At 42.1% G+C, this 16,176-nt stretch overlaps 1 protein-coding gene across 1 annotated transcript in view; it reads right to left on the reverse strand.

The window, feature by feature from the left end:
• Positions 1-16,176, reverse strand: part of TNNI3K (TNNI3 interacting kinase) — a 143,017-nt gene that overhangs the window by 95,469 nt on the left and 31,372 nt on the right. The window contains exons 7-12 of the mRNA XM_053392049.1: positions 14,771-14,909; positions 6,412-6,556; positions 6,208-6,312; positions 2,660-2,754; positions 1,704-1,853; positions 318-404 (exon numbers count right to left, since the gene is read on the reverse strand). Coding sequence (XP_053248024.1) covers positions 318-404; positions 1,704-1,853; positions 2,660-2,754; positions 6,208-6,312; positions 6,412-6,556; positions 14,771-14,909 — 721 coding nt within the window. The remainder of the gene's footprint in view (positions 1-317; positions 405-1,703; positions 1,854-2,659; positions 2,755-6,207; positions 6,313-6,411; positions 6,557-14,770; positions 14,910-16,176) is intronic.

A 16,176-nucleotide genomic window follows, 5' to 3' on the forward strand; every position in this document is an offset into this window, starting at 1 on the left:
GCTTGAACAACAAATCAAACATGTAGGAAGGGATCTTTCTTTCTCACTTTATTGCATGCAACATGGAATGACAGCTTTTTTTAAGATAAAGAGGAATTCTAAAAAGAAATAAAAATGGAAAGCATATAAAAAAAATAAAGACATGGGTCAATGCAATCAAATGTGCTATTCTGCCTAAACTATAACCTGTTAATTCTTTGTACTCTTATGGGGTTCTTCATGCAAACTAGTCTCTTGCCTATCTACTTCATTGAAAAGAAATATATTAGATTGCATTCTTAGCAGTGCAAAATGAAAAAAACTTGTGAATACTATACCTCCCCCAGGTTGGGAGTATTCATTACAAGGGGATTCATCCTGAGGTCTTTTGTAGTGTTTCAGCAGTGTGACAATAGCATCATGTCCTGGAAGACACCATTTGAAATAATAAGCAAATAAAAACCAAAACCAATAAACATAACTGGATGAGTGTGTGCACCATGACAGTAATAACTTAGTCATAACAATTTAAACTCTAAAAAACACATACCCACCAACACAATATAATCTGTCCTCAGCTTTTGTCGGTATTCAATTTACTTTAATGTAAACAAATAAAAGAATAAAATATGAATCACAGCAATCTTGAAATGCTATCTTCTTGAAAAAAACAGACGATGCCAACTAACAATTCAAACCTGAAAACACTGATGTCTAATAAATGAAACATGATAATAGTTAAAATTATAATTACTATTTTATTCCCCCACTTCACCCTAAAGTCTTAGGGTAGGTTAAAGGATGCTGAATCTACATCCACCCATAAAAACCTCTCTTCTAGCAAATGGCATCATATTATTATATGGATTTTATATTTATAGAAAATATAAAATATTTTATATTTATATATATATATATCATATTTCTATAGATGTATTATAGAAATTGCTCTCTGAAGTAGGGTTGTTTATGACTCCAGAATGGACCGAGGTTTAAGCAGGTTCATGCACATTTTAATGTAGAAACATACCCTGGCTCAGCAACAGATGAGCACAAAGGAAAGAGCTTCTGAGAATCGACAGTTTTCTAGTTGAGTTTGGAGGACAAAGAGAAGCAGAACATGAATCTGAGCTGTTGCCAGGGCAGATCTGTGAAATGTGTAACGCACGGTACAGCAGAGCAGAAACCACAGAGATATGCAGTTTCTTTGAAGAATTTCTGCAGGAAATCAAGGAGAGCTATCTATCTTTAAAGGAGGTTTATGCCACTTGCTGCCCATCACAGTAGAACCAGAGTTTGCTTCCACATAAAATCAATAGTAGTCCCTGACTTCCTAATGGACTTCATGGATAACTGCATTCTAATGATGTCTGCGATACCTTGTTCGGTGATAAGGGCTTGGGGGGAATTTAACCCTAAATCCTTGTCTATACTTGAAGGCAGAAGATGCCTTTTCTGAACTAGGATATACAATGATGGATTTCTTATTTTATTGGAACGGAGGATGGTTTGAATTTAATTTGCTGGGAATTAAGGCTTTGGTTAGTATTTCTGAAAGCATAAATCCTATACTTGGAATGCCTCATTCTCTCAGCTTTAGATGCTGACACATAAAGACAGGCTTTGTCCGTGTGCCTGGACTTACGCTCTGCTGTGCTTTCCAAGCTGCAATGCTATGTTTGTAATGTAAAAGTGTCCCCCCCCCCGCACCACAATTGCTGTACCTTTCTCATAGGCCCACATCAAGCAGGTCTGCTCATCTTTCTCACCACTAGACCTGCTGGGATCACAGGCAACCAGATTCATATCAGCTCCATTGTCTAGTAAAAATTGGACGAGACGGATATGGCCATGATAGCAAGCAGAATGCAACCCTAGAAAATTGAAGGTGGGAAAGAGAGATTGGCTGTCATCCAAATTTCCACGAAACTGTAAAAGCACTTGTAGAAGACCAACAAAACTCATCTATGGATTAGGAATATAGGAAGCTGGCTTATACTGAGTCAGACTAGCTCAATATTGTCTACACTAACTGGCAGAAGCTCTCCAAAATTCCAGGCAGGATTCTATTCTCAGTGCTACCTGAGAATGTCAGGGATGAAACCTGTGACCTTGTGCATGCAAAGCAGTTGCTCTACCATTGAGCTATGTCAAAAGAAATTGTTATGAAATTAATTACTGTAACTATCTGAGGGGTAACCCATCCTTATGCTTTTTGTAGTAACTAATTTTTGCCAGTCTTTTTGTCTTCAAAAACTCCCTCAAACAGGCTGCTTACAAAGCATGCTTCCTTTGCTCCTGATATAATAGGCTCTTGGCATCAGGTACCAACAGGAGTTGCATAAGTTCCAGATGCACCCTGGATGGTACAGTTCTATTTAGGGGAAGATGAGCATCTTCTGCTTTAGCAGTTCCATCAGAACCATGGGGGAAAGGTGCTAGAGAAGCTAACGGATGTCCTCTTTGGGTCTTGCACTAACATGAGAAATCACCCATAAGTTCCCACAATAGAAGTGGGCTTGGAATGGCCATCTAGTGGCCCAATGGCAACAAGTGACAATCACAATTGTTTTGCTTGGTTTGTACAACGGCTTGCAGAGCTGAGCAAAGAAGCTCCATTGTGCATGGCTTCTCCAAATGCCAACCCTACCTTCTCACACACAGACCTTCACAGTCTTACCTGTATGTCCATCTCTTCCTTGGTGGTTGAGACTCAACACATTTTGATCAAGGAGAAACTTGACTAGTTCTATGTTCTTGCCATAGGTACATGCACTACAATAGAAAAAAAACACATCCTGTTTAAATCAAAAAATCCCAGTTAATAAAACTGAATATAATATAGATAGTCAATAAATTATAAACATTGTAAACCATATAAAAGCACCACAGAAAACTTTGTGTGTCTCAGGCCCCATCTACTCTTTTGTTTGTCCAATGATTCCAAGGCATGGGTCTGAGAAGTTTTTCTTTTGTCCCGCCACTTTCTCCAGTGAAAACATGTTATTTATTACAGAATCTGAACAAACGTCAATCTGCAGAAAACCTGAAGGACGTTTGTTCTGATCGAGTTGTAAACAGCGGGTTTCCCCAGGAAATGCAACAGGATAAAAACCCTCTGGGACCCATGACTTGAAATAACAAACAAATGTGTAGGTGGGCCCTCAGTGTACGTGACTCTCCAGTGTGGTGTAGTGGTTAATCTGGTGAACCAGGTTCGCATCTCCGCTGCTCCACATGCAGCTGCTGGGTGACCTTGGGCCAGTCACACTTCTTTGAAGTCTCTCAGCCTCATTCACCTCACAGAGTGTTTGTTGTGGGGGAGGAAGGGAAAAGAGAATGTTAGCCATTTTGAGACTCCTTCAGGTAGTGATAAAGCGGGCTGTCAAATCCAAACTCTTCTCTTCTTCTTGTCTTCCTTCCAAGAGCCTTCATGTGACAGGTTGGGGACAGCTCAGTCGCTAGAGCACCAGACCAGGCATAGGCAAACTCGATGTTTTGGGACTACAATCCCATCAACCCTGACCACTGGTCCTGTTAGCTAGGGATCATGGGAGTTGTAGTCCCAAAATTACACCCTGTACTAGACTCTAAATCTTAGGATTGTGGGTTTGAGACCCACTTCGGGCAAGAAATTCCTGCATTGCAGGGGATTGGTCCAGATTACCCTTGGGATAGGACTAGATGATTCTTGGATAGTCCTTTTCAACTCTACAAATTTGTGGTTCTATTATTCTGAAACCTGTGATTTACAATGAGCAGACCATGCCCTGCTCCAAGGGCCTTTGTGAGGAAAATAAGAACCTCAGCTGAAAAGACCAAGGCTTTTATAAGGCTTGACCTGAGGGTCTTGCATGCGGTCCCTGGCCAGGTTCATGGTTACCCTGGCCTTTCTCTTCCCTTTCTGACATATGTCTGTTTTTTCTGGACACATCCAGAATTACAATGGCGAAATTACCACACGGGTAAAATCAGCAAAATGTCTGAGTTTTTGCAAACAGAACCAGGAAGCGTTTTGCAAAAAACAAACAAACAAACCCTCAACAACTTTTTCTGTCCGGATTTTTACTTCTTGAAATATGGCAACTCGCAACATCTCTAAACTTTTTCAGGTGGTGTTCATTGATTTCTGCATTGTTTTAATATAGTCTGTATTTTGTTGTTAATATTGCTGTCTAACAGAGTAATCAAAACCTCAGCAGGGTGTAGTGGAGTAGCATAGTCACTACTGCATCCGCAGCCCTGTTGCTCATCCTGTCTGGGGTTCTCAGGGTGGGGTGCAGTCAAATGCCTCCTTGCAGCTACACTAGCCTGGAGCAATCTAGTAGATTATGGGCCAGCTTAATGCCTATCCTTGAGCAACCAATTTGGGGGCTTTCCTTAGGTCACCAATGCACTTTGGGTGGGCAGAACCAAGAGCTCTACAGTTCTAGATCTCCATTCACCCCACTCAACCTCCTCCAGTACAGAAGATCAAAACTCTGGAGGCAAACACTCCTGCAAGACCTACCTGGAAGTCAGCATAACACAGCAAAGATTTATGCATGTGCCCACTTCGAAACAGATCCAGTGGCACCTCAGGTTAAGTACTTAATTCGTTCTGGAGGTCCGTTCTTAACCTGAAACTGTTCTTAACCTGAAGCACCACTTTAGCTAATGGGGCCTCCCGCTGCCACTGTGCAATTTCTGTTCTCATCCTGAAGCAAAGTTCTTAACCCGAGGTACTATTTCTGGGTTAGCGAAGTCTGTAACCTGAAGCGTCTGTAACCCGAGGTACCACTGTAGTGATATACAAACTATCTTGGAGCTGTTCACCTGATCCTTGAATGTACACACGTTTTTTAAACTGTTCATGTTACAGTTTTGTTCTAGGAGTTGTCATTATTTCAAACAGTGAAAATCAGGACAGAAAAGCCCAGGGAAATCCTGGACTTATGGCAACATTACTAGCTGTCTTAGATTAGGAGGACAAGAAACTGGCTGAGACATAGGAGAAAGCCTTCTGTGTTGGCCATGACCTGAGTGAAAAAACTACCTTGGGAGGACTGTTTGATCACCCTTTTTCATTCTGTTTTATTACCTGTCCACAGAGCATTTGATCTGCCAAATTGGGGGGGGGGTCTCTGAAGCTCTTTGTTTTGCAGAAAAGTCTTATACGCTGCACTTTTCTTGCTATTTATTTTGGGTGTTCATTGTTTGATTAATCCATGTTGGATTCTATTATTGTGTTTTTGAACATGAGCTCGGCAAATACTATGGAAGGGCTGAATATCAATATTTCTTAAATGGAGACATAAAGGTATTCCATATTTACTACGTCTTGCCACCTTACTATTTTGCAGGGACTTTTGTAAGTTTCCAACTTTAAGCTCCTACGCAAGAAACAGACAATTATAATAAATATTTGATTTCATGACGCGCTGTTATCCTTCTTATATTATGTCTACGTAGCAGATGGTGGTAACAATGTTTTTTTGTGAAAATGCAAAGAATTCTTGTGGAAGCTTGATCATTTTAAGGAGGAAGCCAGAAAACTCAATTACAGATTTTATTGCCAGCACACTTCAATAAGAAATACTTCCCAGATGTTTGAAATATCAAAATACATGTTACCATATTAATTACTATTTCCACAGCACAGTTAGTATTCAAAATGCTTTACAGGTTGCATTGTTCACATCCTCACACCCTTTACAGCTGAGGAAATGACTTTGAGGCTCCCACTGTATGTCATGCGGAGATTCTTTCCTCTGTGGTTTTCTGTAACTCAAAGCAGCCTACCGTAAGTAGACTGTATCTGCGCGAAAAGACTGGAAAGGGAATGGCTCCTTTTCCAGATAAAAATTTGCCTCTCTATACTGCTTTTTTTTACCTCTGAAAAGAAAGTTATAGAGCAGCTTTGGGGACTCAAGTATTTCTTCTTCCTACAGGCATCTGGTTAGCCCAGGCATCCCCAAACTTGGCCCTCCAGATGTTTTGTGACTACAACTCCCATCACCCCTAGCTAACAGGACCAGTGGTCAGGGATCATGGGAATTGTAGTCACAAAACAGCTGGGGGGGCAAGTTCGGGGATGCCTGGGTTAGCCACTGTGAGAGGCGGTTTGTTGACTAGTTGGGTCATTGGGTGATCCAGCAGAGGGCCCAACACTTTCTGAGGCAGACTTCCTGTGCTGTAACCTTTTCAGGTGAGGGGGTAAAGCGGGCACAGGCATATAAAATGGCCTACCTGTGAAAGGCAGTTTCACTGAATATATTCTCCTTGGTGAGACTTTCTGTCCCTGAGAGTTGAATTAATTCCTTTACAACTTCGAACTTTCCATTGTAGCAAGCACTAAGGAGAAAAAGTGTCAGCTTAGTGTTTTTAAATAGTATGGGAAGATGAACCACAATGGAGGCCGAGCAGAACAGCCCTGCAGTGCTCATTACTCACAGGTGCAAAGGTGTGTCTCCATAAATATTAACCACATGGGGCTGGACTTCAAAATTACTTTGGAGCAAGAACTTGACGATATCATGGTGCCCAAATCGAGAGCAGAAATGTAGGGGAGCGTGGTCTTCATTGTCTTGAGCATTCACTGTCATTGAATCAGAAAGAGAGAGAGAGAGAGAGAGAGAGAGAGAGAAGTTAGCAGGTCATCTTCAAGAAAGCTTTCCTCACAGAGCACAGATGTGGCAGATGGCTCTTGAACTACCAATTGGACCCCCGTGAGAATGAACCTGCTCAATCTACACCACATAATTCCAGCAGCAGAAGATGCCTCCATAGCAAAGAGTTCTAAGTCGGCCCAGAAAAGTGAACCAAAAGTGAACTCTACAGAGGAAGGCAAAATGCCCACAATGTAAACATACTCAAATCAAGATTAGGATCAGCTTGTGAATCTAATGTGGAGGGACATTTCCTTCAACCCCAAAAAAGAGCATACTCTGAGAACTTTAAGCAACACAATCCTCTTTGGAGGATCATGAAACTGGAGCAGAGGAAAGAGTTACACACACTCTCTATTTCCTCAGTAAAATGAAAACATTATTGGTTGACTCAGAGGCCTCCATGTTGTACACATGGACATATCACAGTTGTGGCAGGGGAAAATGAAATTGGGAAACTGGAACAGGCAGTTACTCAATGCTTTGCTCCTTATCCAAATTGAGGCAGTTATCGATTGCTACATTTGTTCTTTAAAATAATAATCAAGAAACCTGCCACAACATCTAGTTTGGCCAAGGCAAACACTCTAGCCACTGCAGCACCCTGACCCTCAAATATTTTGACTGACTGATAAAGGATTTGTACTCTGAAGCTGCTCCTTGATGCCATTTTCTTGTAATTGCTTAGATTGTAATCAGTTATTGCTGCAGCAATATTTATTGAATATCATGGTGAGGTTTTTCAGTCAAGGAAAATAAGAAAGCATTGTTGAATTAACAACCTTTTCAAAGAAACCTTGCTGCCTGCATATTAACAGTGCGGAGCAAAAATGATGATCCAAAAGGCAGGAATTAAAAGGAAACAAGCACCTGGGTTATTACAAAATGAATGAGAAAGCAAAGCTATTCGATATTAAGGAGCAATGTTCTGTGGCATGGAAAATCCAGACCTACTTTGAAATACATTAATGCTGTTACTGCAGATCAACAGTAAAACAAAAGTACCAAGAGCAATTTCAAATACTTATTTGAATCATGGGGCGTGGTGTGGGGGAGGGATGAACATGAGGACGGAAGGAAGCATATAAAAACAAGAAGTGAAAAAGATTCACCATCTCTGTAGATGTTGGTGGGGAATCTTCATTGGGAAACATTCTTCTCCACTGCATTCTATCCCACAGCTCCTGAAAGCCTTTCAGGAGAGTGGCCCCCTGTGTGGGACCCAGGTGACTGCTGGATGAGGGGTGAATTGACAAAATCAGGCAGAGGCATCTTGTGTGAGCAGAGTTATGCAAGGCCTTGTGCTCTTGGTACTCGAGATCTCAGTCAGAAGCTGTAATTGCTGCACAGATTAACCTCACTGGCTACTGTATTCAGCCCAGGGGCTACATTCTCTCATGGACAAATGTATGCAGCCCACATTCCAATAGTGGGCGGGGAGGGGGCAGAGAAAAAAGGTGGGAAGATCAATAGACGTGATACTTAAAGGTAAAGAGACCCCTGACCATTAGGTCCAGTCGTGACCGACTCTGGGGTTGTGGCGCTCATCTCGCTTTATTGGCCGAGGGAGCCAGCGTACAGCTTCCGGGTCATGTGGCCAGCATGACTAAGCCGCTTCTGGCGAACCAGAGCAGTGCACGGAAATGCCGTTTACCTTCCCGCCAGAGCGGTACCTATTTATCTACTTGCACTTTGACGTGCTTTCGAACTGCTAGGTGAGCAGGAGCTGGGACTGAGCAATGGGAGCTCACTCCGTTGCGGGGATTCGAACCGCCGACCTTCTGATCAGCAAGTCCTAGGCTCTGTGGTTTAACCCACAGTGTCACCCGCGTGATACTTACCTTTCTACAATAGGTGAAATTTCAACCTCAGAAAAGTTATATAGTTCTACACACACAAACACAAGCACACACTTGCATCCAGGCAAGCCAGAGACATTATCCCAGTTCAAATGACACCTTCCAGCCATGCAAAAGAACTCAAGGAGGGTGTGGAGCAGAGATTGTGAGGGATGTGGCCTGAGCAGAGTCCCAAGGGCTGGCTAGAGGGGCTCAGAGGACCGAGGCTCCCCCACTTTACCCTAGCCTTCAGCAGTTGACAGCTCACGAGGCAACTCCCCCAAATAAAAACAAGTGAGAAGTCTAATTTCGTGATCAAATGTCACATTCAAAACGTTATGAAACTGGGAATTTCAAATAGTCACAACTCTTTGCTTCAGTCCCAATGAAAACTGCCCATGAATCCCTTTTTGACTGAAGGCAAAAAGGTGTCTAGCTCTCAGTAGAATACAATCCCAGAACTGTCTATCTTTCTCTCTTGCGTACAATTCTCCATGAAAGGCATATTGACATGTGATGGAACGGTCTAACCAGTAATAATATGGATGCATTACTTATTAGCATCAATGTGAGCTCATCACAGCATATATCCTGCATGTACTCCATCATTTATAGAAGGAGATACTTCAAAAATGTTTTAGAGAGAATTTTAAAGCAGTGCATTGGCATAGCTCTTGCATCTTGATACCCATAAAACCAGTTGCCTTAGTTACCAGGAGTAAAAAGTGTAGAAGGCAAAAGGAACAGAAAGAGTAAGGGGCGAGGGAATGAATATAGTTAAAATGCTTCTTAAAAACAGCTAATCCTACCAAAGGTTCAGTTCAAATAACAAGGCCTCAAAGAAGTGTTACTTCCAAGTATTTTTTTAAAAATAAAAAATCCATCTATGCCAATAATCTGGCAATAAGTGTGCATCAAAGGATTTGGAGTGCTGCCCACAGTTCTTTGCTGGATTCACGCATTATTTCAGTTGGCAGCCAATGTCCCAGGTGCACTTTTGAAAACCTCCGGTCTTTGACATATTTGCTTATATGAAAGATGAAGCAGGAGAGCAAAAAAAATATGCAATTCATAACGGATTTCCATTTTAGCAGCATATTCTGCATAATATTCCTAGTGTAAAAGTCATCAGGAGGAAATCAGGCAAGGGACATGGGACAGGGTGCATAATATTTCTTGCTGCTGTGCCTACCTGTTTGCATAAGGAAAATCTTAGCTGAGAGCCGTTTGTATGGGTGAGGAAAAGCAAATGATGGGCTGGATGTGAATGGCATAATAAATGAATGCATATAGCCTGGATGGCAATCAGGTTAAAAAAGACTTGGTGAGAATAGCTCTGATGGGTATAATACGATCTTATACTGGGAGGCAATAGGAAGTGGTAATGGATGTTGCTCATTGTTGTTGTTGTTTAGTCAATTAGTCGTGTCCGAATCTTCGTGACCCCATGGACCAGAGCACGCCAGGCACTCCTGTCTTCCACTGCCTCCTGGAGTTTGGTCAAATTAATGTTGGTCGCTTCTGTAACACTGTCCAACCATCTCGTCCTCTGTTGTCCCCTTCTCCTTGTGCCCTCAATCTTACCCAACATCAGAGTTTTTTCCAGAGTCTTCTCTTCTCATGAGGTGGCCAAAGTATTGGTGCCTCAGCTTCAGCTTCAGAATTGATAGGTTTGATCTTTTTGCAGTCCATGGGACTCTCAAGAGTCTCCTCCAGCACCACAATTCAAAATCATCAATTCTCCAGTGATCATCCTTCTTTGTGGTCCAGCTCTCACTTCTATACATCACTACTGGGAAAACCATAGCTTCAGCTATACATATCTTTGTCGACAAGGTAATGTCTCTGCTTTTTGAGATGCTGTCTAGATTTATCATAGCTTCTCTCCCAAGAAGCAGGCATCTTCTTGGGTAAACCACCAATAGGGGGTGCCCTATGACTTACATCAAATAGGGGCACCCTGAGGGGGGTCTCCATAGGGGCTGTGACATGGTCCTAGCCAATGGCCAGGCTTCAGACAGGATTCACACCTTGGATCCCTTTAACAGGATACCCTTACTGAGGAGGGGCAGGCGAAGACTACAACCTCCCCTCCATACAAAGGCTTACCCAATGCCTAACCACCATACTGTCACTGTGTTTGAAGCAGATGCACACTAGACCTAATGATGTACAGGAACAAACCTTGGGGCCATACATTGATATTACCACACCCATTACCTGTAGATCACAAGTGATCCGTATGCACAATCTGCCAGCCCTAAAAATGGGTGGATAAGGGATTGGAGGAGTGGGGGGCATATCTGATATATGCCATACAGGGTTTACAGAGAAGGTGGGTTGGGAGGGGGGCCTCAAATGAGCTCAAGGCTCATTCTGAAACACACATTTTCTCAGTAAAATGTGAGACGGCTTATAAAAACATTGGAAGCATTCCCAAAGACCCTCTTCTCCTGCTCTGTAACTCACACCAGTTCTTGTGGATAGCCCCAGGGTGAGAGGGAGAATGTAGCAGGTAAAGACTGTTTGACTCACTTGCTCTTTGTCTCTGACACTGATATGAGACCTAATATGACCCTGAGCATGGAACTACTTCGGGCAAGCAATGTCCGAATTGAAGTCTGTGACATGCTCAAGGAAACACAGAAAGAAAGAAAGAAAAAAGAGGATAAGAATCTTTCAAGAAATATTCCAATTTACTATTGGACTCCCCACACAGTAAAGATTTTAAACATGAAACAGTGCTGGCAGCATCTGACCTTAACTTGAGAGAGTTCCTATTGTGTATGAATAAGACAGCCTGCTGTTGTATAATGGATTTTACAAAATCCAATATTGAGCTAAACAGTGACATTATAGTGCACTCCACTTACAACATGTGGGGTTACAAGAGACAGCTGGTTTTGGCAAATAAGAGCAGTCAAATGTGTCATAGATGGAAATGAATAAGGTGACTGTTCCTTCTGACCATCACAGGAAAACTAAATTTGCACCACCACGTCAGATATGAGACGTTTGCTGCACATATTTTTAAAATAATTAAGACTTCTGGATTTTTGTTCTGATTTCTTTTATAACCCTCCACCCATAAATTAATGAGATTGAATGGATTTATAAGTGAACATATTGTGCAAATGACACATGCTGGAAATAAACTGATCTCTGCCCATATGCGGTATTATTTTTGAAAAGAGAATTTTTTAGCCCCAGGGAGCGGGGTTCAGTCATTCCCCATCTGGAGAATTAGTCTGGCCATTTAATATCCATATCTGAGCATCCAAATCTTACCCACAGAGCCTCTGCAAGTGAAGAACCACCTGACGTCTATATGTCTGTGGTTTACTAATAAACACAACTGTACTTGGTCTAACTGCTGCAGATGGGTTTGGAAAATGCAGTTGAATAGTGACTTCACACACCCAGATGCTTTGCATTGACGTTGACATGCAAAGGAATGGATGCTATAAATGATTCAGTGTGCAGAGGTAGTTGACTAGGCCTACATTTCTAGCACACAAGAACTTTTGTTTGTTACTCTGTATTGTCACTCTGTGGGGAGTAAAATACATTTCCCAGAATACTTTGGGGAAAGTCATGTGTTTTGAATGTATGGTATGTATACACAGCCATAGAGTAGAGGTTGCAGACCTGCCCTTATCACAGAGCAATGTTCCTCCAAAGAACACCCTCCACATTGGGGGACAGAATCCATCCATGGCAGAAATAAACCTTTGAGCCACTGTTGAGAGAAGCAGGTTTCCCCCCCTCTTCATAACTTGCAAGACCTTGCAGTGACAAAGAAGCTTGTGACAGTCTCCTTCTTGACTCCATTTCAAGTGGAAGAAAGAAGGGAAAACCTTGACACTACCTTTCATTGTGCAAATGTTTAGCCACATTTGACAGCATTTTGACCTTTTTGTTCTGCCTCAACAGCCACCAGTCCTCTCCCTTGGCTTCCGTGACCTGAAGTCTGGCTCTAAATGGCTGACCAGTCAAAACATGCTATACCGGATAGGTCAAAAGTACAGAGAGGCAACATGTGGTTGCATTTCAGAGGACGCTTTCAAAACAGCTTGAGCTAATTGTAAATAATGAATTATTTTTTCCTTCTTTAATGCCTGCAACTCTATCCTCAGTTGCCATGGAGATTTGAAGTTTCAAAATGTGCCACTTTGAGGCTAAGACATTTTCGGCTTCCAGGTTCTCTGCTGCTCTCTCCCTTTCCCAAGAAGATACAGATTTTAAAATAAATCATCTGTAGCGGTGTCCTGATTTCCTCTTCTTTAAGAATAAATTAACTTGCTGATAACAAGTCCTTTTCTGCTTTGTATGGTAGGTGCACATTCCACTTCTTTTCCCCAGCCCCCAGTATTATAATTAGATTGGTTCGGTGCGCACACATCAAGCTGTAAATATCAAGGGCTCTCGGTGGGGAAAAAGAGAGAGAATTACTTACAAATCTGAGTCATGCTGCTTCTACACTTTTTTATGAGGGAGTAGGAGGTATGTAACACTGTCGTGACTCACAGAGAATATGTTAAATTTACACTGGCAGGCACTGTTGAGTAGAGTGTGTTGTGTGTTTGTGTAGACCAATTTCCATTGCACTCTGACACTAGCAGGGTGATTACCTGTGGAAACAACCAATGTGAGGAGTGAGGCCAATGCTTCTAGGCTATGTATGAAAAAACAGATAAAATGTCCGTCCCCTCCCAAAAAAGTAAGTGTCATATGGACCAATGCATTTTGTATTGGTCCAGAATTTACTAAGCAAGAGGGGGGATGGAGCTGCAGGCTGGTCATCTCAGGAGTGGCCAAAATCCTTAGTGGGCAAGGTGGTTGACAGCAGAGTTGCCTCCCCCCCCCCAGCACAATCCCTATGCCTTCAAACTGCTTCAGTGACAGGCAGGCAATCGATAAGTCAAAGTTTACCATCACTACACCCCCTTTCTAGGGAACGTTACATTGGATGAATGTTGACCAGGTATACGGCTGTTAATGGCACAACACCCCTTCTGATAGGAGAACAGTAGACATAGGACTCTGCCCCAAAGTATTCTGTTGCCTTAAATCATTCTACTAGTTATTTCGTGTTGCCTGGAATTACCTCCCAGACCACCTGTTGAGTGGCACCTGTGTTTCTTGCTTCAAATCTTTCATCAAAAGTGGGACTTCCAAGGGAGGAACATGGCGGACTGAACACTTTTTGTTGGCAGGTTGCCGATGGAGATAATTGTGTGGTGATTGATGGTAGCCAAGCATAAATCTTGCTTACTGAATTCACTCTGGTGATAAGAGTGAACAGGGGATTAACCTCCAGTGCTCTGAAAAAGCGCCAGGAGACTGAGAAGTTTTCAGCTCCTGGGAACTCGGGTGGGGGGGGGAACTGAATTATGAGCGGAGGAATCAACATCTTGCCAAAAAGCCAAGTAAGAGAGCTGGCGGGCATGAAGTCTGCAAAAGCCTCTGTCTCTTAATTCTCCGAGACAGTTGTAATTTGTGACTGAGAGGTTTCTCTGTCTGCTGGCAGAAATTCACATCTGGTGTGCAAGCTACTTTCTGGCTTTAAGAAGAGTCAATCGTTAAAAGGCTGAAGGCAGAACAATAAGCATGCTCTAGTTGTTTGAGCCAAGGAAGTTTTAAATGATCAAGAGAGTTCAGAGTGCTAAGAATTTTCATTTTCTTTATTTTTAATTATCTGTTTTCTTGGTGAAAGTGTTGCCTTCAAATCAAAAGTAATTTCCCCACGTCATACTTCCTCCATGGGAACGGAATGTGTTTTGAGAAGAGCTAATGCTATGAATGTCTAAAGGTGGAGATGGGAGATATGATGAGACTGAATTGTTAATAAGATCAAGAACATTTGGTATGGAAAATATGTCATTGGACATTCCACTGACTGTTGATACCCTTCAGGAAATGAGGGAGAAAGGAAGAGAGAATACGAATATAAACCAAGAGGTTTGAGAGGGCAGAAACCCTGAAGTTCACAAACTGGTTTGAAATAACAATTTAAATTATGGGCTGGCAGGTAAGGTGGGAGAGGAAGGGGTCATGCCACTGACCAACAGAGAGATGGGTGAGGTAGTAGAGAAGTCTACAGGGGTGAACCAGCAGAAGGACCAGATTGGTTCTACCAATGCACCTGTGAAGTGCTGACTCCCCAGCTCTCTTCCTTTCCTGTCCAGTAAGCAGCAATGATGCTTTGCCAAAAGACCAGGTGTGCCATGATACCCCCACTCACTGGCTCCTGCTGGTTGCAGGACTCTAAAACAGAACCTCAATGTTATGTTTCTGACAACTTACCATCAGCCTTGGTGCCCTCCTCTAACAGAAGTTTTGCAATGTTGAGAAATCCTTTCGCTGAAGCCAAATGAAGGGGCCTGTCTCCAACTTCTCCACTGACGTTCACATCAGCACCAAATTTCAGCAGGAGTCGGGTTACCTATCAACATGCAATTAAAATTGTAAGCAATGTTAGTGTTTTTCATGAAATCACAGGACAATATATATAGGCTGTATACCTGAACTTTTGAGAATTGTGATCTGTGTAACATCCAGAACATGTTATATTTATCCATCATCATGAGAATAAGGCCTGTATTTATAATTAAATTGTATGTTGATAGAATACTTGCTTTGCAGCATCAATTGCAGTTCTGTTTCAGAAATGCTGCAGATGGTAAGAGGATGGAAACAGCTACAAGCCTATTAATTTAACTGACCCAAGTAACAAAATAAAGTAAAATGCCCATGAATTAGATACGTCCAGGCTATAGGCCTCCTCCCCCCCCCAAAAGCTGAAACCCTTATCACAAAAGCACCATATGCATTTTAGCATAATTTTTACAAAACTGTGACTATTTGCTGAAAAGCAACATACCGAAATAAACCAGCTTTTCAGCCTTTCACATGGAGGGATAAAAGGATGAATACACACACACACACTTGTACATACCATTACTGAATGCATTATTATAATATTTTCACCTATCTGTTTCATTGGACACACTCTCCAAATCATTTTTGGAAACCATTCTCCACCTTCATCTAAGTAGTGTAATGAAATGGCAAATATATCCCACCTGGGGTCAGCATCTTCCGGCTTAGACTAAAACTCAGACCTCAACAGGAATCTGTCTCCACCTAACCCTTATTTTGGTACAAAGGGGAGCACAGGCAGTCAAGCAGCCATCCCAGGAAATTAAGCCAAGGGCCACATGCTGTCTTCGGATGAGATAATCTAAACAGTCCACTGAGGCAACAGTACTTTAAGAACCACAAAAGGAACAGAATGCAATTTCAGGGGAGCACCTCAAAATTCATTGCTTTGCCTCAAAAGATTTGGGGGTCATGAACCCTTGCTTGTCTGGAGCACTTAGGACAATATCCAAGAGTTGGGCCCCAGGATCCCCTAATAACACTGCAAAAAAACAAAAAAAACAACAACTCTGAGGAAGTCTTTAGTACATGCATACATAAACCCAAACCAGCACTGATATAATGTGTTGCCTCCAGTATTAATTCTACTCAGCAGACTCACTGAAATCAATAGATATGACTGACTTAGGTTGATCAATTACAACGGGTTTTCTCTGAGTACAACTTAGTTTGATGTCAACCAAAGGTACTGTTAAACCTGGTAACATTCTGCAATGGTTTAGCATGTCTTTTTCAAAACATAAACGGATTCATATAACTCTCCTTTGCAC

Source organism: Podarcis raffonei, chromosome 6, assembly GCF_027172205.1.
Source record: "Podarcis raffonei isolate rPodRaf1 chromosome 6, rPodRaf1.pri, whole genome shotgun sequence".
NCBI lineage: Eukaryota > Metazoa > Chordata > Lepidosauria > Squamata > Lacertidae > Podarcis > Podarcis raffonei.